The 23,617-nt window shown below is 47.5% G+C and overlaps 2 protein-coding genes across 2 annotated transcripts in view; both read right to left on the bottom strand.

The window, feature by feature from the left end:
- TEP1 (telomerase associated protein 1) overlaps window positions 1–2,787 on the bottom strand; it is a 37,413-nt gene extending 34,626 nt beyond the window's left edge. Inside the window, exons 1-2 of the mRNA XM_044918436.1 lie at window positions 2,759–2,787; window positions 38–254 (exon numbers count right to left, since the gene is read on the bottom strand). Of these exons, the coding sequence (XP_044774371.1) occupies window positions 38–230 (193 nt within the window). The 5' untranslated portion in view covers window positions 231–254; window positions 2,759–2,787. The remainder of the gene's footprint in view (window positions 1–37; window positions 255–2,758) is intronic.
- Window positions 2,788–14,552: 11,765 nt separating this feature from the next.
- Window positions 14,553–20,547, bottom strand: KLHL33 (kelch like family member 33). Its single transcript, XM_021695605.1, has 4 exons — window positions 19,812–20,547; window positions 15,494–16,418; window positions 15,211–15,378; window positions 14,553–15,105 (listed from the first exon to the last, which is right to left on the bottom strand). Exons 1-4 carry the CDS (start codon window positions 20,545–20,547, stop codon window positions 14,553–14,555), a joined length of 2,382 nt encoding a protein of 793 aa, XP_021551280.1.
- Between the last annotated feature and the right edge of the window lie 3,070 nt (window positions 20,548–23,617).

Raw genomic sequence — 23,617 nt, 5'->3', positions numbered from 1 at the left:
AAGGAGAGGATGTCTGGGTGGGCAGACACATGCCCATGTGGTTTCTCCACGGTCTTCAGGTCAGGAAGTGTGGCCAGGCACTGGTTATCTAAGGAGAGGATGTCTGGGTGGGCAGACACATGCCCATGTGGTTTCTCCATGGTCTTCAGGTCAGGAAGTGTGGCCAGGCACTGGTTATCTAAGGAGAGGATGTCCGGGTGGGCAGACGCATGCCCATGGAGTTTCTCCATAGCTGGACCCCAACCAGTATATGCCTAGAAGGAGAGAAAGACAGGTCATGAGCTCCTGGGTACACTGGAGTGTGTTTGCACTGGGAGTATGTGTTTCCCATAGTCCTCCTGGTAATGTCAGTAACCTGCAGACAGGGAACAGCCAATATATATTTTTCTAGGAGTGGGTTCATTCTAAGGATGTATTCAGAAAATATTATACAGAGAGAATGCAGGGAGCATTCTAAGTGAGAGGAGTAGGGAAAAGATAAGGCAGAAGCCGAAGAGCAGAGAAGTTTAAAAAAAAAAAAAAAAAGTGCTGGAGACGAAAGGGACGGGTCTCCTCATGAAGGGGTAAAGGAGCCTCCTAGGGCTGTTAGTGTGATTCCAACTAAGTATAGATTCTAAGTATAGATTCTAGATTCTTAGCTCTAGAGAAACAAATATTTTGATCAAGATGTCTATATTCAACAACCTCAACTTCCTTGCCTCCTACTCACTGTTCAACCAACTAAATGGGATTCTGTCCCCCCTATTCCTCCAACGCTGTCCTCTTGGTTAACCAATGGAATTCTTGCTACTATGAGAACAGGCACATCTTGGCCCTTATCTTACCTCACTTCTCAAGCAGAATATGACACTGTTGCTCACTCTTTCATTGAAACTCTCTTTTCTCTTTGGCTGCCTTGGTGCCACTGTCTTGGTTTCCCTCATATCTCTGACCCCCTCTTCATGAAGGCTCTTTCCCACCATCACTTGAATGCTGAAGCTCCTTAGAATTCTATTCTAATCCTGTATACTTTCCCAGGATAGGCGCCAAATAACATTTCTGTGCTGACAACTCATAAATTTATTCTTTGACCTAGATCTCATCTGAGCTTCATATTCATTTATCCATTTGCCTACTGGACATCTCCACTTGGAAGACTGAAAGATACTCAAAACTCCAGACCCCAAATGTATCCTCTTTCTCCCACTCTTCCTCAACTCTATTCCCTCTCCTTTCCCTACTCTGCTTACAGGGATATGGAGTGAAATAGACTTGAGTTTGAATCCTGATGGGACGCTGAATCTACTTGGGCTGGTTACTTAAACTCTCTGTGCCTCAGTTTCCTCATCTACAAAATTGAGATAAATGCCTACCTCATAGAGTTGTTATAGGAATAAATAAAAATGTATTAAGCATTTAGAACAGTGCCTGGTAATTAGTAAGTGTTCAATAAATGGAAGCTATTGTTATTTGTTATTATCATCCAGTAAACTACCAAATCCTATTGATTCTACTCCCTCAATGTCTCTCAAATCTATCCAATTCTCTCCATTCTGCTGGCCATTACCTTTGTCGAAACCCTCCTATCCATGTGGCACACAGTATGTAGATCTGTCTAAAGCAGCTCCTCAATATATACCCCAGCCACCATTTACTACATCACCTTGTTTATTTTACCATGATAAAAAAATTATTTTGTTTGCTTACTTGCCTACTTGTGTCCTGTTTCTCCTTACTAAAATAAAACTCCCTGAGGGTCAGGGAGCTCCTCTGTCTGGTTCACCTCCGCATGGCCAGCATCACACACATAACCTGGCTTTTGATCCTCTCCCAGCCTCATCTCTTACTGCTACTCCCATTAAACTGCAGTCATACACACTCTTTTCAGTTTATGAATTGCCAAGGTATCTCTTGACTTTGGATCTTTACACAGGCAGATGCCTAAAACACTCTTCCTTCTACCAAGAGCACTTCCTTCCCCAGCCCCTCCTTTAGCAGTCCAAATTCTACTTTCCTGCCACTCTGCAGGCCTCCATTTAATAGTCAGTTCCTCCAAGGAGCCTTTGCTGACAGGCAGCCCTAGTCTAATATACATGGCTCTATGTTCTCACCAACAGCAAACCTCCTCTATCACAGAACACATTCCTTACATTGTAATTGCCTGTTTGTCTTTCCCCCACCAGACTATAAGTTCCTGAGGACAGAGACCCTTTTCACCTTGTTCACCATTTTTTCTATAATGCCTTGTCAGTGGGGTTTAAAGGCTTTTGAGAATCTGGTGAAAGCTGTATAACTTTTTCACAGAAAAACATGAGTATATACCATTTTGCACGCCATTTTCAGGGAATCCGTTCATGGATCTCCTAGAATCCCCATTAACTGCAAATTAAGAACCTCTGCCTGAGAAAATGCTTAAATTTATATCATTAGGAATGTATTTACTTATTTGGACAAGTGCTTATCTCCTATTTATGTTTAAGTATTTTAGGAATAAGTACGTTGTTAAGTCAATCACTTAGATCTTAATATACAAGAGCTGAGGGACAAGAATGCAGAATACTTCCAAGAAGACTTGAATAGATTGACAATCCAAAACTAGAAAAGACAATGATATCTCACCAGACGCTAGTGCATCAGTGTGAACAAATTACATCAAGAATGATGGCCTCTGTGCCTACACACTTCCCTCGGGTCTTTGCACTATATAAGCCCCTAGGGAAAGGAGTGGGAAATCTCAGAACTGACTCAAGATATATCAAAGCAAAATAAAAAGTCTTACGATAGGGACGTCTGAGTGGCTCAGTCTGTTGGGCGTCTGCCTTTGGCTCAGGTCATGATCCCAGGGTCCTGGGATCCAGTCCCTCCGTCAGTCTCCTTGCTCAGCCGGGAGTCTGCTTCTCCCTCTGCCTGCTGGTCCCCCTGCTTGTTTTCTCTCTTTCTCTGACAAATAAATAAATAAAATCTTTAAAAAAAAAATAAATTTTTAAAGAGTCTTACAATAAAAACTAAGTTAACATAAAAATACAGTGAAATATTTTTTTTGCACCCTGGAGTTTGTGAAGGGAGATTCAGCTGGACTACAAACGAAAAGCAAAAATCCCATCTCCAGTTCCATTCTCCAGAGATAATCACTGCTAACAGTTCTGAAGGTACAGTTTCAGACACTTTTCTCTACATATACAAGTTTATCCCCCCCCTTTTTATTTTTGCATTACACAAAGAGGACCACGCTTTAGACACTATTCTGCACTTAGTATATCTTGGAGACCTTGCCGGGTTAACACATCTATAGCCGCTTTTAAACGGGCTGATACTCTCCTGCCTCAGCACAGCCCGTTACTAGAAGCAGTGCGCGCACCACCTACTGCTCGGTACTGGCAGCCACTCTCCCTTCCAAGGAGCACACAGAGCAGAGGAGTGACTCATTCTCACTGGTCTCTTTCCGTGTCCTTGCATTCCCCGCCCCTGCCTCTCCCTCACGGTCTCCGCCGGCTCCCGCACTTTTCCTTTCACACCCACGCCCTGTCCCGAGCAGCCCGGAGGACGCGGCGGGCAGAGGCTCCCCGCCGGCGCTAGGCCCTCCCGACTCTCCCGAGCGTCCCAAGTGGCCGCGCTAGGCCCTTCCCGCCGGCTCCCCGCTGGGGAGCCCAGCGCCCCGGACCCAGGGCCCGCGCCAGCTTCTACCTGCACCCGGACCGTCCCCGGAACCCACGGGGCTGAAGACGGGGCTGACGGTTCTCGGCAGCAGGAAGCCGGGGCCCGGCTCTCGGCTCCGCCAGTGGGCGGAGTGGAAGTCGGAGGAGGAGCGGGCGGGGGGCGGGGAGCGGTGAGGGGACGGCGCACGGGCGGAAACGCGGCTCCGGCACGACGCGGCGCCCACGGTGCTGGCAGCGAGCACCGGGCCGCGGGGAACTGAGCTGCCGGCCGGGATCAGAACCCGTAGAGGACGCTGCAGCCTCTCCGGGGCCTGAGTTTAGTCCCCGCCCCACTCCCGTCCCTCCTCCCCACGCCCAACCCCCGCCTCCTTTCTCCTGTTGCATTTTCAAACTCCGTTTCTTGGGAAGGATTTTAGCATGTTCTCTACCTATCTGGGGTCCTTTACTCTTGGTGTCAAAAATAGTTGGACTCTTAGTTCCTTCTAAAGTTACTTGGTGAAAGTGGAAATAAAAGGTGAGAGAAAGTCTAATGGTCTGTAACCAGGTGAAAGGCAGTGGCCTGTAAGCAGGTGTAGATACGGAATAATGAAGGCAGAGGGAACTGCGAGCGTGCCAATGTCCACCTGGGAGAGAGCCGTGGATTACAAAGAATCTATTTGGAGCCATCCTGAAAGGCTAAGCAGAATTTTTCCCAGAAGGTAGGACCAGGCTCTGGAAAGAGACAAGTGACCTTTAGGATGGTATTGCTAGTACATTTCATAAAGAGCAGAGCCAAACAGATAGTTGCAGGAGAAATATGCTTACCTTGGGTAAAACAGATTATCTGTCTTCTGGAAAATATCCCTTCCTTAGGGAGGTACCCTTCATTCTCAGGTAAACACCTGAGCTTCAGCTCCGACTTGGGGGCATCCTATCTTCTCAAATTATTGAGCCAGATTCCAGTTTCTTTCCTTAGATGCTTCCCTTGCTACCTGCCTTATCAGTCCCAACACGCCCTTCTTTTTTAAAAAAAAAAAGATTTTTTTATTTATTCATTTGGCAGAGACACAGCGAGAGAGGGAACACAAGCAGAGGGAGGGGGAGAGGGAGAAGCAGGCTTCCCGCGGAGCAGGGAGCCCGATGCGGGGCTCGATTCCAGGACTCTGGGATCATGACCTGAGCTGAAGGCAGACGCTTAAAGACTGGGCCACCCAGGCGCCCCACCAACACGCCCTTCTTATAACAAATATTTTTATGCCACCTTTATAATGCTGAACTACAATGTATAAAAAATGTATTTTACCTACACACACAATTTAAAAATTTATAAAATGTCTAAAGAGATAGAAGGAAGATGATTTATTATAAAACACTATGTGGGGGCGCTTGGTGGCTCAGAAGGTTAAGCATCTGCCTTTGGCTCAGGTTATGATCTCTCAGTGCCCAAGTCTCCAGCTCCCAGCTCAGCAGGGAGTCTGCTTCTCCCTCTCCCTCTGCCTCTCCCCCTGCTTGTGTTCTGTCTCTCTCTCTCTCTCAAATGAATAAATAAAATCTTTTAAAAAAATAAATAAAACACTATGTGTTTATATATGTAAATATTTGGGCACAACATTCAAGAAGACAATGTAGTACTCAGATACATGCAGCTCTATATAAAATTACCTTGACTGTAACAACTACAAATGCAGCATGATATGGGGATGTTACAATGGTGATTCAAATACCATGAATAGAGGTGCTGATGTGGCATGATTTTCCAAAATGATAAATAATTTCTGGCAAATTTTAGAAAAAACAAGGTGTGATCATCCCATAATATTTATAGTAGTGGCATTCCTGGAAAGCTCAGGATATATTAAACCATATATAAAATGCCTTATGATTATATTTAAAATAAAATCAGATCCCTAATTACAATGAGTTTTCAACTACATGAGTGACTGGCAAATCATTCAAAGTTGTCAGTGATGTAGGCATGTCCCTTATTATGTGGGAGGGCCCTGCACAGTTGCTGAATGTCTAGCAATCTTGGCTAGACATTAATCCTGCCCATTAAATGTCTACAGATAACTCTAATAATTATGAGAGAAAAAAAGCCTCCACAAATTTTTGAATCCACTCCCTAGGTGCATTACTGCTTATTGGAGGTCCGTCTATAGGGGAAAGAGAAGAGTTTGGTGAAGGAACACCAGATCTAGGAAACCCATGGGGCGCCTGGGAGGCTCAGTCGGTTAAGCCTCCGACTCTTAACTTCATTCAGGTCATGATCTCAGGGTCATGAGATGGAGCCCTGGGTCGGGGTCTATACTGGGCATTGAGCCTGCTTAACATTTTCTCTCTGCCCGTCCCCGCCCTCCTTATGCCCAAGCTCTCTCTTTCTCTCTAAAAAAAGACAAAACAAACAAACAAACAAAAAAACAGGAAACAGGAAAGAAGAGGTCCTGCAAGGAGACTGGAATGGTGACATATTTAAGAGAGGAAAAGAGTGGATTGCACATATGACTTCCTTCTGAAGGCCTAAATCTCCAAGGCTTCCTCCCCTTGGAACAAGGGGGATACCTTAGATAATTGTCCCACCTCAAGGCCTCCTCGTCTGTAGCTCTCTGTGGGAACTATCTGCCCTACCAGTGAAAGAATAGGATATGCAAGCCCTTCCAACTTAATCCAATGAGCATTGAAGCCTCAGATCAGAGAACACTAATGATGCAGGAAGAATAGCAACAGGGACCCCCACTTCCTGATTTACTAGGAAGATCTAGAGTTTACTTTCCAGTTAGCTGTAGCAACAAAGAAATTCAAGGCCGGCAAAGCCTAAACACTGGAACCACTGGAGATATTTTAAAAATTCCATAACCCCGGGGGCACCTGGGTGGCTCAGTTGGTTAAGCCTCCAACTCTTGGTTTTGGCTCAGGTCATGATCTCAGGGTTATGAGATCCAACCCAGTGGCAGGCTCTGCTCTCAGCAGGGAGTCTACTTGAGATTCTCTCTCTCCCTCCCTCTACTCTTCCCCACCCCACACTCATGCAGTCTCTCCTTCTCTCTCTCTCTCAAATAAATAATAAGTAAATAAATAAATAAAATCTTTTTTAAAAAATTCCATAACCCAGGCCACACCCCAGACCAATTAAATCACAGTCTCCAGAGTAGGACCCGGACCCCAGTAATTTTTGAAGCTCCCTAGATGATACTAATGTGCAGACAAGTTTGGGAACCTCTGCGCCAGGGTCTTCCTAATGAAACTATGGGCTGTGGACCACCATCTTCTGCATCACCTTGTCACAGACTCTCAGCCTCCACCCCTGACCTATGAATCACAAACTATACTTTAACAAGATTCCCAGATTATTCCCACTCACATTAAACATTGAGAAGCACTAATCTTGACAAGTGGAATGGGCCCTGGAGTCTCCATTTCCAAACCCTGGGGGCAAGGTCTTGCAACTGGTGTTTTAACAGGCTTTTCAGGTGATTTTGATATATGCTGAAGTTTAATAACCCCTGGTTAAAACTGGGGTTGCTGCTCACCACCCTCCACACCCCTTGAAAATTTCTCATTCAGTAGATCTAGGATAGGACCGAAGAATTTGCATTTCTAACAAGTATTTGAATTTCATATACATACTTTATATTTATTGGGCCCAATTTGATTCTGTCCCAGTTAGAGAACCACTGACCAATCCCTAAGAGATATTTCAGCTGGATTTTGAGATAGCCAGATAAACTATCTCTGCCTTGTAACAGAGAAAATCTCTCGACTGGCAAAAAGTTTACAAAGTCCAAATTTAGTTTTTCTCTCCAGTGGACAGTTGTAAATGCACATTGCCAATATTTGTTCCTTTGAGGCCTGCTTTTCTAAATTAGCCACTCTCTTCGGTTGAAGCAACCTTTCTTCAGATTATAGTGTCCAGGCTGATTCCTTTCTGCCATCCTCTCAGCTCTTTGAAGCCCCTTTATTAAGGGCCCTACCACCTATGAAAATTATTCATCTCTTCTCATCTGTTTTATTGCACACTTCTTGTCCTTCCATTTTGATTCAACAAACACCTGTTCGCTATAATATTATATGTCAACTACACTTCAATTAGAATATTGTTTAATCTGTTAAGCATCTACCAAGTGCAAATGATAGCCTGTAAAATGTATAAAACATGCATTCTCTCAAGGTTTCACAATCTCAAGAAGGAGACAGACACATGCAGAAGTCACAAAAATAATAGGCGGATTATGAGACATGCTATATTCCACTAGGGAACAAACTACAGGATTGTGTGGGGTAGGGAGTTTGAGTAACTTCCTGGAGGGATAGGACTTTGAACTGGGAAGGGCGGGCCTCCTCCAATAAGAAGCTGAGAGGAGTGAAAGCCTGGGGAACGTAAAGGCCACTGGTTTCAATGGATTTGTTCTCTTTTGTGAATAAGTACCTTTAGATTTACAGCTTATGTTTCTGTTCAGTCTAACTACTGCCAACTTCGAAACATCATACAAGTTGTGATACATGGACAAGCACTTATTCGGTAACACCTGACAGCCCTAAGCAGCCCTTCTGGGACATCTGAAAGCCACATCAGCAGGTGGCAAGAACTTTAGGGCATTCTTCCTTCTGACTCCTCTAACTCAAAACAACCCTGCATTTGGTCTCTGGCCTGTTAACATTAACATTCATCCAACAAATATTTATTCATTGACATCAAATTAATCAGCATCCAAACCAACCTCTCGGATGTAGGCAGTGAAGTCATGTTTCCCTAATAGCTGTACAGCCCCAGAGTTGTAGTCAACAAATCCAAGGAGACACTGTGGTGATCTATCAGATTCAGCACTCCTTCCCACCCTTGTGCCCTAGTATTTGTCTAGTCACTGTGGTCAGGGAAGTGGACCTGTTTCTCAGCCTACAGAGAGGTATTGGGAAGAGGTCTTGACAGAAGACAGTGAACAGATTTAATATATTGTTCCACCTTCTTCTGCCTTTTGCATAAAAATATAATATCAACTTTCATAACGTCTTGGGATATTTGTTAACGAGTATTAGCACTAAATAATCCCTGCTGTCTAAAACTCACTTAATAGGTAACTTCAACACCTGCTCTGTGCATATTAGCAAACATGTGTTTGAACAGACTACACAAGTGGTTAGAGACCATTTTGGGTGGCCACATTCTAGATATACAGCCCTAACAAAAACTTACCCAAATTCACTACAGAAGTTACTATGGCCAGGTACTCTAGCACTTAGCATTGCATCCCATAACACTGCTCCTTGTGAGGGCCTGAGAAGAGGAGTCCATGCTGTGGATCAGCTATCCTGGAGGCTGTAAACAGGGCTGGACAATCTTGCCTATAGCTTGCTAGCCGCATTTTAGCAGTTGGAGAAAAACAGCTGTTATCACTTTCCTAACTACTCATTAATTTCTCACTTGAAGGTCCAAAGTGTTCAAATGACTTACCCAGGTTGAAATAGTCAGTCAGAGAAAGGGCTAGGACTAGAACACAAGTCCCTTGATTCCCAGTCCAGACCTTGGCCACAGTAATCTGCTCCCTTTGACATGTCTTTAGCATTATTGCCTACAGAAGACCACTGTTAAAATGAACCATTGCCCTGGAGGCTTTTTTCTTTTTCTTTTTTAGGTTTTATTTATTTATTTATTTGAGAGAGCGAGAGAACATGAGCAAGGGGAGGGGCAGAGGGAGAGGGAGAAGCAGACTCCCCGCTGAACAGAGAGCCCGATGTAGGCCTCGATCCCATGCCCCTAAGATCATGACCTGAGCCGAAGGCAGACGCTTAACTGACTGAGCCACCCATGTGTCCCTGGAGGCCCTTTTCATGAACACATTAAAAGAGTATGTCAGCAGTCCATAAGTCTTGGAAGATGGGACCTGCCTGAGGCGTAAAGACTCATGTCAAAAAAGTAATCATATTAAAAACATGATCGGGACACCTGATCTCACATAGGACTTGAGTGCTGCTTCTGGGTGGATGGGGCATTTCAAAGTAAACTTTGGATGTAAAAATAGTGGACTTGGGGGAATCTTCTAATGGCTTGTAGGAATAATGAAATCAAACATGGGAATTAGGATAGTCCCAGGAAGAGTGGAATACTTGGCCACCATGTTAGAGTAATCTAAGATGGGGGTAGAGATGGTATAGTATAGTAACTAAATGTGCACTCTGGAGTCCAACAGATCTGTGTCTAAATTCTGCTCTGCTATTGATGAGCTGTGTGACCTAGGCTGCAGAAGAAAATAAGGTAAATAATCTCATAAACCCTGAACTGAGTAAGAGACTGGTCTCTGAGTCTGCAATAAGTCCAGATGATGCTGATAAGGTAAAGGGGCCCGTCAAGATCCTCTATTTGAAAAGTTTCACCTGATATATTGTACTCATAACAATACGTGGCTCAATATATCCTAGCAAATGAAACAAACTACTGGGAGGAAGAGCCCCTTGCTCTGGCTGAGCTTCTTTGAAATTCACAACTAGTATGTGTTACAGCAGTTGTATATCAGACTCCTCAGGACTATGTCTCTAAGCCTCCAATGCCATTTATACCCCTTGATTGCTCCCATTTGTAGATTCCAATGATGAGTTTCATGAATAAAGTGTACCACTCTGTGGAGGTGGATCTACACTGGAGAGGTAGCATAACAAAGAAAGCAGGCTCAGGGGCGCCTGAGGGGCTCAGTCAGTTAAGTGTCTGCCTTGGGCTCAGGTCATGATCCCGGGGTCCTGGGATGGAGACCCGTGTCATCAGGGAGTCTGCTTCTCTTTCTCCCTCTGCCCCTCCCCACCCCACTCATTCTTTCTCTCTCTCTCTCAAATAAATGAATAAAATCTTAAAAAAAAAAGAAAGACAGTGGGCTTGAAATCCTTCTACTTGAGTTTGAATATACACTCAACATTTACAAACTATGTAACCTTAGGTAAATAAATTCACTCCTCTAAGCTTCAGTTTTTTTATCTGTAAAAAGGGGATAATAATAGCATCCACTTTTTATGGGTTGTATTGACATTTAAATGAGATAATGTATGTAAAGCATTTAACACACTGCCTGGTACATAGCAAGCACTATAAGACAAGCAGTTTTTACTTTGTTATGAGAGAGTTGGCTTTCATCGGTGACAGTTTGCTTGAAAAGTATGCATTGGGGTTCACATTGCCTATCCTATGATTACTCAAGCTGGTATATAGCTAGGAGACCCTAACCCTCTAAATGCCTTGGCCCTAGCTAGAGTCCAGATGAACCCACAGTCCTATCTTAGGAGCAATATTAGGCCAGAGTAGCTGGGGATATATCTCGTAACCCTGTGTGTGGCACTCATGGTCCCAGGGGACTGTACAGCACATTATCTTGTTTGACATCATCTAGTTCACTGATCAAAAAGGATGTGGCCTTGGAACTTGGTTTACAGACTACCAGGGCATACTTTTCCAGATTTGCCTAGAGGTCCTTAAGACTATCCCAAGCTCTGGAGCTCACGACTCCACTAGCACTATGATGTTTATGGTACAGGTATGATCCCTAGTTTATGGACTAAGATACTAGCATTCAAAGTGATTAAGGGACTTACAATTACCAAAGGAGCAATTGATCTGGGGCTCGAACCCAAGTGACTGATTCTAATTCAGTACACTTTTTTTTTTTTAAGATTTTATTTATTTATTTGAGAGAGAGAGAGAGAGCACAAGAGGGGGGAGGGTCAGAGGGAGAAGCAGACTCCTGCTAAGCAGGGAGCCCGATGTGGGACTCGATCCTGGGACTCCAGGATCATGACCTGAGCCGAAGGCAGTCGCTTAACCAACTGAGCCACCCTAATTCAGTACACTTTCAAGCTGCCCTTTTTTTCATTATTCTAATCAGAAATACAGATGATTACATCTTAAATTATCAGCTATAACAATAATATCATGAACATCCTATCTCTTAGAGAAAAAAAGACTATAATCTCACTGCTAGTGACATACACATACATCCCTGCATATATATGTGTGTGTGTGTGTGTGTGTGTATTTTTTTGTCCTGTATTACCATGAACTGTGATAAATTCATACTCTTCCACATAAAGCCCCTTGATCCCAGAGGTTAGCCAGGATTTGGAATGTAGTCTATGGCCCTGAAAGAGTAGTTAAGACTTTCCTGCCTATAGGCCTAAACTGTGATGCTTGTCCAAGCCAGCCTCTTGGTCCTCGTGTAAAGATATGTCACCTGGAAACTGCTTTCATAAAAAGTTTTCGTCTTCATTATCCAGACTGTGCCACATACTCCTGATCTGAGGGTCATGAGTTCAACCCTGCATTGGGCTCTACTCTGGGTGTGACGCCTACATTTAAAAACAAACAAACAAACAAACAAAAACCCTAAATAATGAAAGCTAGAGACTTCTGTAATTAACTACTCTTATCTGCATACTTTTGGACCTTTGGCTGTCAGCTCCACCTGGGATGGACCCATGCCCTTTTGAACAATATAGCTTTCTGCCACCTCTTTGGGTTTTTTAAAAAAAAATTTTTTTAAGTTTATTTATGTATTTATTCATTTAAGTAATCTCTACACCCAACATGGGGCTTGAACTTACAACCCCGAGATCAAGAGTCACATGTTCCTCTGACTGAGCAAGCCAGGCACCCCCTCTGCCACCTCTTTGGATTGGAGAAATAAGAGAAGGCCCAGGAGAATGCATTCTCTGGAACCAGGGGAGGAGAAATATTTAGGATAAGAGCCAATTTTAAGCCAGTCAATCCCGCAGAAAGATGAAGAAGAGTGAGGATAGCCTTAGATTATTTGGTGAGAAGTAGGTCATGGTGACAATGAGGGAGGGTAGTTTCAATAGTGTGGTGGAGATAGGAGCCAAATTACAGGGGACTTTTACATGCTTTTTATAATAAAGAAACTCATACAAGAATCATTCGATAATGATGAAACATTTATTTAAGCCTGTCTTTGCCTACAAACCGCAAAGAACATGTTCACAGAAGTTCATCCTAAAGACTCAATCCTCATAGTTCCTCGGGACCTTCAATTTCCTTCTTCTCTGGTTTCTTCAATCTTTCTTCCCTTTTCTCATATATATCCTACTTATCCCTCCTCATATTCATCTACGCTCCAAAACAGAGATATAGGGGGGAAAAAAACTTAATAATGAAATCTCAAAAATATAAACAAAAGTATGTCAAGCGCCTCCAGGCCAGGATGAACAAATGTACAAGAGAGGCTCCTTTATCTCACCCTTAGGAGCATGAGAATCTTAATAAACAATGGTAATAGATAACTGACCTACACAAAGAACTGGCCCTTCTTTGCCCTGAGCTGCTCAGGGGTCAGAAATGGAAATACCAGACAGGAAAGACTTAGGGGAGTTGTGAATGGAGGGAATATACAATTAAGTGAAAGCTACTGTCTTCAGAAAAGCTCCAGAGAAGAGGGTGGGCTGGCAACAGCAGCAGAAGCCTCCGAAGAACCCTCTGGAATACTGACTTCTCCTTTGCTAGAGAGACACAGGGCACTACATGTCCCACTTGCTTCTTTTCTCTGACTGGAATGCCTTCCTACTTCTCTGACTGGTGAGTTTCCAAGGGGTTTTCAAAGTCCAACTCAAACTACACCCATTTGATGATGACTTCCTTAGCAGAAGCCTTCCCTGGGCAGAGTTCACTCCTCCATTGTCTGGGCTATCATACCTCTAAGAGCGAGGGATACGAAGGATGAGATAAGTGGCCATACTCCTAAGTCCACTGACAAGTCTACCTGCTGGTCAGGAGCTCTCTGATCTCTGTGTCCTTAGGGCCTCATTTAGTGCCTGGAACATAGTAGGTGATAGATCACTCTGTGGGAGAAGGGAGAAGTGAAAAGAAAAAAGGGGAAAAAAGGAAGGAAGAGCAGGGTGGAGAAAGGGAGAAAGGAAGCATCTGACTTAACTTTTCCTGGCCAAAAAAAGGGAAGTGGATCTTAAAAACTCTAGAGGAAAGGGAAAGAAAAGGGGGAAAACACTTTCCTGAGTCCTCTCTGCCTCTCACTTTTTCTCTCTGCCGCCTCCTCTCACAACTCCTCTCACAACTGAGGTAGGACCTCACACAGCAACTGTCCTGTTGTCAATCCTGACCCCTGAACCCACCCCCAAGGAAGGAAAGAAGCCAGTCAGGCTTCTGGCTTCTTCCACCCCACCCCCTCAAACCTCATCCCATCCCTTTCCCACTACAGACGCCTCACTCCTTCACCTGGCCTTCCTCCTCCTCCCCACATACAGCACTCCCGCCTCTTCACCAGGGCGACTCAAGCCCCTGTGCAGCGCCAGGTCGGGACAAGGACTTCTGCCAAGAGGCTCTTAGGGGCAGCGTGCAGTGTGTGGGCTGAGGAAACGCCGGACTGAGCCTGCAAGTTACCTGAGAAAGAATATTGCCAAGAGGGCTTAGGTGTCCCAGGGGTTGGAGAGTAGAAAGGAGCAAGTCCTGAAAAAGGGAAGAGCATGACAATTACAGTCCTTTCCCCCACACTTCTCAAACTCTTTCAGGGGTGGCCTTTCCACAGTTTTCATCTTGATCCATGAGTCAGAATCATCATTTTTCTGACTGTCCTCTCATGGCCCCTACACATTGACTACTGGACCTTCTTAACTATCTTCCCAGCCAGATGCGCCTGCCCCACCAACAATGGGGTCAGGGTCCCTAAACCTTGTAGAGTGGCTCCTGGGCCCCCTCGCCTTATCCAGGCATTCAGCTGCTTCCCCCTCTCCAGCAGCCTTTTCCAGGAATTCTGGAGCTACCTTTTGCTCAATGAAGATCATATATACAAAAGCAGTTTGTGAGTTATAGAACACTGTGCTGGAATAAAATGCTATCGTGAATAAAACCTTCTCTTTCTCCCCCCATCATCTCTGTCCTTCTCTCATGATGTTTCTGATCCCTTCCTCCGCCCCCCGCCCCCATCCACTGCTGCTCCCCACTCAGCCAGCAGGTTTGGTTTGGTGCCGTGTGGGAACCAAAGCTATGTGCTGCACAGAGGGCAGCGTCAGGATGCAGGCAGGCATCTCAGCCCGAGGCCTGGGCAGAGTTCCCAGGCAGAGCCATCGGTCCAGGCCAGGACAGTAAGCATGGATGAGGTGCGAGAGGGCATAAGTACGGTGGCTGTAGCCCCCCAGCACCAGTAGCTCCCCCTGCAGCGCAGCACCTGCAGCCCCCACATGGGGGGAGGGCAAAGGTGCCAGATGAGTCCAGCTATCAGTCCTCGGTTCATAGGCCTCAAAGCTCAGTAGGTCTCCCGTCTCGCCTAGCCCACCTGCTACATACAACCGGCCACCCAGAGCAGCCATGACATGGCCAGCCCGAGGTACCCCCATAGGGCTCAGAAGTGTCCCTGGCTTCTCAAGCTTGGGGTCATAGTGCAGCAACGAGGCCAGGTATTGGCCCGCGCTGCTGCAGCCTCCGCTCACGTACAATCGGCCCTCCAAAACAGCAGCTGCGTGGGCAAAGCGTGGTGCCGGAAGGGCAGGTGCAGGCCTAAGGGAGAACAGGGCACGTGATCAGGCAAAAGTCCTCTTCGACTTCTCTTCCAAGTCCCCTGGTCTTTCCCTGATGTCTAGAAACAGCCCCTTCCCTGCTCACCTCCAGACATTGAGCTCGGGGTTATAGGCCTCCACGGAGTTGAGAGCAACATCACCATTTCGGCCACCCAGGGCATAAAGTAGTCCATCCAGGGCCAGCAGGGGAAAAAAGCTCCGAGCCTGGCACAAAGGCGCCATCTCCTCCCAGTCCTCTTGACCGGGGTCCCACCTGGACACAGCGGAACAAAAGAAGAGAAGAGTGACCCCGGGACTCTGTGGGTGGCCGGGCCAACGATTTCCCTCAGCTGCCCACCTTGGGGCCTGCTCTTCTGTGGGGCCCATACCTGAGAGTCGAAGCCAGGGTGTTGGCGTGGCCGTAGAAATCCTGTCCCCCACACACGTAGAGTTGGCTCCCTGCCAGGCTCGCAGCCCCATGCCGGAAGCGCCCTTGGGCAGGCAGGGCAGGGAGCCGTCCCCACTCCACGGTTCGAACCAGTCCCGTGCCGCAGCGGAAGGCCCGGGCCCACCACACTCCTCGGGAGGGCTGTCTTCTGGCCATGTCTGATCGGAGCCCATCCCCGCCAATCACTACCAGTGCCTGGTCAGGCTCCCTCCGCCTCTCTTGACCCGGAACGGCAGCTTCTACCAGGAGCTGATGCAGCAAGTCTGGGGGCAGCGGGGGAGGCAGCCCAGCGGCCCGTACCCTCCGCAGCTCCCTGGTGGACATGCGGCCAAAGCGAACATGTCGAAGCAGGGCCTTGGCCTCTGACTCCTCGGTCTCGGGGTTGGCAGCTAACCAACGCCACACAGCCATGAAGGCCTCAAACTCCTCTTGCACGTGTAGTTCATCGCTCTCCAGGAGCTCAGCCAGGCAGGCAGACGGTAAAGAAGGGAAAGTGGGGCACAAAGCCACGGCAGGCAGGTGGGTGAGGAGGTAGTGACGGGCTTTGCTCCAGAGCCTCTCTAACCCAGGGGCCTCAGCTATGGGGAACAGGGCCAGGCAACGTGCAGGGCTGAGGCCCCGTGCCAAGGCTCTCTGGCACAGAGCAAGGCAAGAAGAGCTCTGGTACTGCACAGCAGTCTGGGCAGCTCTCAGTAGTCCTGGCCACCCTGCCCGCACAGCACCCGCGTAGGCAAAAGAGACGAGGAGTCTCAGGTCCTGGGCAGAGATGGTGTGCAGAGACACCTCTGTGCCCTGGGATTCCCTCATCCCACTCAGGAGCATGGCGCCAAAGAACTCACTGCCACAGGCCAGGGCTGCTCGGTGCACTGCAAGAAGGAGAAGCAGACGGGAATCCAGAGTGTTGCAAATTGCCAGGCACGATCCCAGCTTCACACCCCCAACTTGGGCCCACCACCCAAGGCCCCAGGCCGAACTGTGGTGTGCAACAGAATACCACGGGGTGCTTGTTAAAATGCAGGATTCAGGGACCCACCCCCAGAGATTCTGACTCAGTAGGTCTGGATGGAGACCCCAGAAATTTGTATCTTAACATTTTCAAGCACCCTGCATGAATCTCATGTTAGTGGCCTGAAGACACCATGATAAACATTGCTTCGGTTTTTTTGATCCAGGTCAACTGGAAAAAGAGCCTTGATCAATCAAGTTGAGTAGATGCTCTAGACAGTATTTGTTAAAAGCGGGCACAAAATAAACTGCAAAGACCAATGTGCAACTTACATAGGTCTCTGTTGTGCACAAAATAAAGTTCTTTCCTTTACCGTTGTAAGAGCCACTGGCTTCAGTCATTCCGTTAGTCCAGTTTTACTTAGAAAATGGTACCACACTCAGGAATGGCTGTGACCTAACCTTCTCTAAGTGCCATTTCCTGCTTAAGATTTCCCGTGTGCAGCTTTTCTCTGCACCAACCCCCCCGCCGGCCCCGATCTCAGTAGAATTCATGGAGTCGTGAATTTTAAACTGGAAGCCTTCAAAAATCATCCTGTTCAATCACTCCTTTTAAGAGAAGGAAACTGAGTCCTAGAGAAAGGAAGTGATCTATCTTCTATTCCATGGCTGTCTGAGCTGATCTTCACCACCCACTGGCACTAACGTCAGGCTGCAAGGGGCATACTTTCGTATCAGTGCCCTTCCTGTCTGCATGGCCTCATGACACCGAAACTATCCGGTTAACAAATGCTACTAACTCCCTAGACTAATATGCTTCCCAATGCAACTGAATTTGAGATATTTGGCATCCAGAATGGAGTATTCTGACCAAAATATTTAACCCAAATCTAACTGAACCTTTAGCTCTCAATTCAAATTTATAGGAAATTGAGAGGCTAAGGGAACAAGTTAAAACAATGACAGAAAACACATACACATCTAGAAAATGGAGCATTCTAAGATAACTAATCTTGTTTCTTCAGTTAAGTCAAGTCATAAAAAGGGAGAGAGAGGACCATACAAGAGTAAAGGAAGCATAAGAGACATATATCTGAGCACAGCATAGTCCTTGAGTGGGTCCTGGGTTGAATGAACCAGCGCTAAAAGACATTTTTTGGCCAAGTGGGAAAATTTCAACGTGGACTAGGTAATACTAAGGAATTATTGTTCCTTTTGTTAGACATGAGGAAGGTATTATGGTAATGTCCTCTTTTAAAGAGACACAGACCCAAGTATTTGTCAGCAAAATGCCACAGATTTAAACTTCAGTGATAACTAAAATAAAGAGACGAAACAAATATCATAAAAATGTTAACTGTTAACTCTGGGAAATGGGTGTTTGAGTGTTCGTATTAATATTTTCTTAATTTGCTGTGTGTTTGAAGTGCTTCATAACCAAAAAGGGGGAAATGCTGCTGGAAGTCCTCTCAGGCAGCTAACAGGGCCGAACTCCTGGGGAAGCTTACGAACCTCCAGCTGCTCTGACCAACTGTGGCACATTGGCCTCTCTCAAAGGACAGGTGATTGTCTTTTTAAGCAGTCGGTAGCGCCTCGGTGCTTCCCAAGAAGTGATAATCAGTGACAGCTTTCAAATACATATTGCCTGAGAAAATCTGCATTCATCAAAGCAGGTAAGCCATTTCAGTTCCCATATAATCAACCAACCTACAGCTCAGGGCCACCAGGAATGGGTCACAGCCACTTGTATTCTCCCTCCTACTCATCAGTATTTCCTAGAATTTTACTGGGCAGGTTTCCACCATTAAGTTGGAATGTTTCTTAGGGAAATGAAAGCAGGGATATAAGTATGTTTAAATTCCAAACCCTAGAGAGAATTTTATAACTATGAAATTGTAAATCCCCCCTCCATCTGCTACTATCAGAAATGATAACAAGCACTTTAGAGACCTGCTATGGATTGAATGTTTATGTCTCCCCTCCCCCCAAATCATATGTTGAAGCCATAGTCCCCAGTGTGGTGATATTTGTAGGTGGGGTCTTTGGCAGGTCATTAGGTATGGGAGTGGAACCCTTGTGAATGGGATTACTGCCCTTATAAGAAGAGGCATGAGCGAGATAACTCTCCCTCCACTGAGTGGGGATACAGTGAGAAGGTGGCCCTCTGCAAACCAGGAAGAGAGCCTTAACCAGAACCTGACCATAGGGGCACCCTCATCTTGGACTTCCAGGCTCCAGAACTGTAAGAAATAAATTTGTTGTGAAACTACCCAGTCTATGTTTTGTTAAAGCAGTCCAAGCTAAGACAGGATGCTTTTTCCTCTGGGAGTCCCAGAAGCACTTTGGGTTCCAGTCATTCTAATGACCAGTAGCTATGTGACTTTGGACATGTCTTAAAGTCTGGTCTCTTTATCAGTAAAGTATACAAGCTGAAGTAGACAATCTCCGAATCAATACCTTTTAATTTTAAATTTGTATGTGCCTGCATTCCAACTCCCATTTGTCAGATCCTTTGTGTCTTTGGTTTGGCTGCTTAGGAGGGAATGCATGGCCTAGTGAAAGCAGACTGGGCTAGTGAATAACAGCTTATATCCTGGTTCTCACCAGTTAACATCTCTGAGTTTACCGCTCTTCCCCTGCACCTAGGAATAATGGTACCCACCTCACTAGTTTACAGTGAGAATGAAAAGAGATGAGGTGTGTAAAAATTCCTGGACCCCAGTACCTCACTAAGTTAGTAGAATCTGAATAACATTCAACTTATTCAACCCTCGTTAGTTTTCCTGGTGATGAGCACAGTTAACTTCAAAGTGCCACGTCCTGGTGGTCTTAAGATTGTGGCAAAACAAAACCAGACCTTGTTCGTTAGCTGTAGGACTCGTATCTACCATGGTGTCAAGCATCCTTAGGTGAGAGGACACAGTGAATTTTTCCACCATATTCCTCTGGCTTTCCTGTATCCTAAATAGAAGATGCCAAGAAGGGCCTTTGGTTAATCCCTGTTTGAGTCAATCACTTTCTGCTTGTTCTCCTGGCTTAGACTATACTCCTAACACCAGCCAGCTGGCTGGAAATTCCTTGTTACTGGCCCCAGGGAAAGCCACAGGGTCATCTTAAATCTGTCAGTGCTCCCAGGAAAACAACTCAGCTGCGCATGCCTCACTCTCAGTAGGTCAGGAAAGGCACCAAAGGCCACCCCCATGGAAATTCTGACTGCGGCAGGGATCAAAACCGCTGTGGTAGGGATCAAACCACCTGCACCTTGCACACACATATTTGCACCTGCAGTAAGGTAATGCCCCACAGGTCCTCACCCTGCAGCCGGCAGCCGCCTGCCTCCAGCTCCAGGTCACACCCAACGCCTTCTTTGTATAGGAGCTCGATGCTACGCAGGTTCTCCCTCAGCTCCTCTGCCTGGCTGGGCTGCTTTTCATCTTCCCTGGCGCTTCCAGTCCCCTTGCGTCTCCCCTGGGCCGCGGCCTTCACCCGGGGTGCTCCCAGAGCCTCGGCCACGACCAGCACATCTCCCCACGGGGCAGGGCCCAGCAACCCCTCATACGCAAAGGTCAGCACAGCCTCCCAGGCCCCGGCGGCCACATCGAGGCTGAGGGGTGGTCGTGGACCTCTGCCGCCCAGCAGCCTGTCTCGGAAAAGGCTGCTAATTGCAGCTAAGATTACCCGATGCACCCCGTATACTCGCCCCCCAACTGACACCTCTTCGTCCAGCAACAACCTCTGCTCCCGAAGCCGCTGTGCTTCAGCGAAAAACTGGCTTGGATGTTCCTCGCTGCGTAGTCCCTCCGGCTCCGCCGCGTCTTCATTCTCTTCCTCCTCTAGGGACAAGGCTGGTGACAGAAGGTTCCCTGAGGCCTTAGGCCTGGGGACAGGCTCTTCCAGAGGAAAGGGGGGCAAACTGGGATCCTCGTCCAGGGAAGGAGGCCAGGAGGGCGTTCTCTGGTCGGGTAAAGGGAGGTCAAGGCGGTCCTTCTGGGCGGGAAGAGAGACGCTCCCCGGGTCGGAGGGACGATGTGTGGAGTCCGAGATGCTCATCATCCAGTTGGCTGTTTTGCCGCAGGTGAACAGAGGGAAGAGAGGAGGGGTTCAGTGCTGGACCCAGAGAGGCCGGAGGAACCCCGGCCTCCAGCCCAGCGACATGACAGCTCCTCTCCCTACTTCAAACCCCACTCCCCACCCCCATCCCAAGGCTGGAGCAGCTAGGCTATACTGCCCAACTCTGGGATTCACGAAGCGCGGCGAAGCATACAAGGCGCCTGTGTACGGACTCAGTACCCTGAGCGTATCCCAGCCGGCTTGCCCCCATCCCATCCCGATAGTCACCCTCCGAAGACACCAGCGTTCCTCCTGTCTCTCACTTGAACCTTCTCAGCTTCGGACCGTGTGGCAGAGGGAACTTGCCCCTTAACCAGGTCAGTGGCCCCACCTGACTAATTATAGCCGGTGCTGGCGGGCTTGGGGACTGGGCTCCGGGTGCCCAAACTCTGACACCCAATCCCCGGGCCTTGTCCCGAGATGACCTCCTCCCTTCCACCTGTAGGTCACATCCTTGTGCTGAGCAAGGCAAAGTCAGAAGCCAAGGAGGATGCGACTGGGGGAGTGAGCCTGGCGAGAAAGGCTGCGTTCACCGGATGGGTCTGCAGGGGGAAGGGGAAGGCAGTCTGGTCTGCGCAGACAAGAGGGACCATGGGGCCAGAAGAGGGAAGGGTGTGTTTGGGGTCAGTTCTAGGCTTTGGTGAAGGTGAAGGGGCAGGGATCAGGACCCCGCAGGTGATCCACCCGGCAACTCAGTATTTCCTCCCTCCTGGGGCGGGGTCAGTGGTGAGAAAGAGAAGCCCAACCCTGTGTGTTCAAAGAGTCGGGGTGAGTCTAACCCTCACCTAGGTCTCTGGGATGAGGACTGTGGAAGGTGGGGTGATCTCCATTGCTGGGGGGATGAAAGTCCTGGGGGGGCATAAACATTTTCACTGAGGCAGGACACCAACAGCTGCTCCCTCTACCCAGGATAACACCACTTTCTTACTCTGAGACTCCCTAAATCTGGGGTTTTCGCTGCAGTTCTAGGTATCTTCATGAGAAAGGAATTTAGGGACTGGGACAGCAATGCCTCTTTTCTCCCCTCTCCCTGGAAGGTAGGACAGGCTGGGGGCTGCTGGGGTGGATTCCCTGGCCAATAAAAAGACTGGTCCAGGGGCACCTGGGTGGCTCAGTCAGTTAAAGTGTCTGCCTTTGGCTCAGGTCATGATCCCAGGGTCCTGGGATCAAGCCCCACATCGGGCTCCCTGCTCAGCGGGAAGCCTGCTTCTCCCTCTCCCACTCCCCCTGCTTGTGTTCCCTCTCTCGCTGTCTCTCTCTCTGTCAAATAAATAAATAAAATCTTTAAAAAAAAAAAAAAAAGATTGGTCCAGGCTGGATAGATTGACCCAACAGGCTGACTTAACTGGGGATCTAAGCACGATTGTTCCTTACACTCGGGTGAGAGTGTGGCGTTCATGTGGGGGAGGGGTGACACCAGACGGGTTCCTTTTTCCTCTCCTCTCAGTGGCACTATTTCCTGTTTCAAGAAGCCTGGGTCCAGCACTTGGCAGTTCCATCTGGATCATCTTCGCTTGGCTAACAAGTCCTGGCTAGGCACAAGGCAGGCTTCACAGAGATCTTTTCAAACCTGCTCCTGGTAATGTTCATCCCCTCCTTTGATACGCCCTTTTCCCAAGTCCGCTGACCACCAGCCTGCACTTTTTGTGACTCCAGCCTGGACAAGTCATTTTAAGAATCAGGTGGAGGCATCAAATCAGTCACTAAAGTCTCTGTAATCCACTACCTCTGCGTTCTGCCCTTCCAGGAGCATGGGTGCACCTACCTAACATAGATCTGGAAAATAAGTTAGGGTTGGTCGGCATGGTGACCATGACTGTCCTTTTGTGCTTAGCAATGGCCAGTGTGGAGTGGAGGTCCAAGGCAGTGGCCAGGGAGTCAAGGTGGGGGGTGAGAGTAACTGAGGGGATGGCCGTGAGAGCTGGACAGATCTGGAAAGGGCCAAACGTGGGGAGATGTGGAATTGTGTGTGTGTGTGTGTGTGTGTGTGTGTGTGTGTGTGTGTGTAGCTGGCAGAGCAGGTTCTCAGGGACCCAACCTGAAAATGGACAGATTTGCTGGAACAGACTCCATATGCCAACTCTTTAAGGGAAAAATAAGGACTCATTCTAGGGATCTACTGGGATGAGCACTAGACAAGACTACCAGATGAGAAATGCCGTTTCCTGCTCCCAGATATTTACAATCTTGAGATCTACCCCTCTGGCAAGGGAAGGGAAACTTTACAATTTGAGGCAAGAAGGAAAAGGACACCCATTTAGCCAGACTCCTTTCTGGGAAGAGGCTGATGGGAAGGGAACTTAGAGGATGGGAGAGGAGAGTGAGGAGGAGGAGTTCTTTCTCCCCTTCCACTCATTTTTTTTTTTTTTTTGTCACCCATGGTATTCCTCCAAATGATCTTCCTGATCCCCCCTCTCTCTTTTTTTTTAAGATTTTATTTATTTATTTGAGATTGAGAGAGTGCGCAAGCACAAGCAGGGGCAGGGGGAGGAACAGGGGGAGAAGCAGACTCTCCTGGTGGGTCCCAGGACTCTGGGATCATGACCTGAACACAAGGCAGATGCTTAACCGACTGAGCCACCTAGGCACCCCCCCGATCCTCTCTTTTATCGACTATCTGCTAGAACATTCCTCCTCACAAACCCCAGCTGACAAGCCACTTGCTTCTTTGAGTACCCAGGTGAGACAATGGGAAGCTGGCTGAGAAATGTATTAAGGGGATGCATGCCTCAGAATGTTACCTCTCCTCGGAGCAGGGTACCTCATTAGCCCAAGCCTCCCCAGAAAAGACCCCGTGACTTCTGATTCTGTATGTCATTTGCAAGTTAACCATCAGAACACTCAGAGTCCTACAAGTCCCTGGGCTGGCTAGTTTACAATCTTGCCTTATTTGTCCTAGCATAACCTAAGTCACTGACAGTAAACTGGGTACAGGGGTTATGATCTTGGCTGAATGAAGGGAAGCCAGGAATTGCCCCCTCAAAAACCCAGTTTTTCTCTCTGTTCTTTT

This window comes from Neomonachus schauinslandi, chromosome 9 (genome assembly GCF_002201575.2).
Source record: "Neomonachus schauinslandi chromosome 9, ASM220157v2, whole genome shotgun sequence".
Lineage (NCBI taxonomy): Eukaryota > Metazoa > Chordata > Mammalia > Carnivora > Phocidae > Neomonachus > Neomonachus schauinslandi.
The sequence above is the reverse complement of the archived record's forward strand: the minus strand, read 5'-3'. Positions and strand labels throughout refer to the sequence as shown.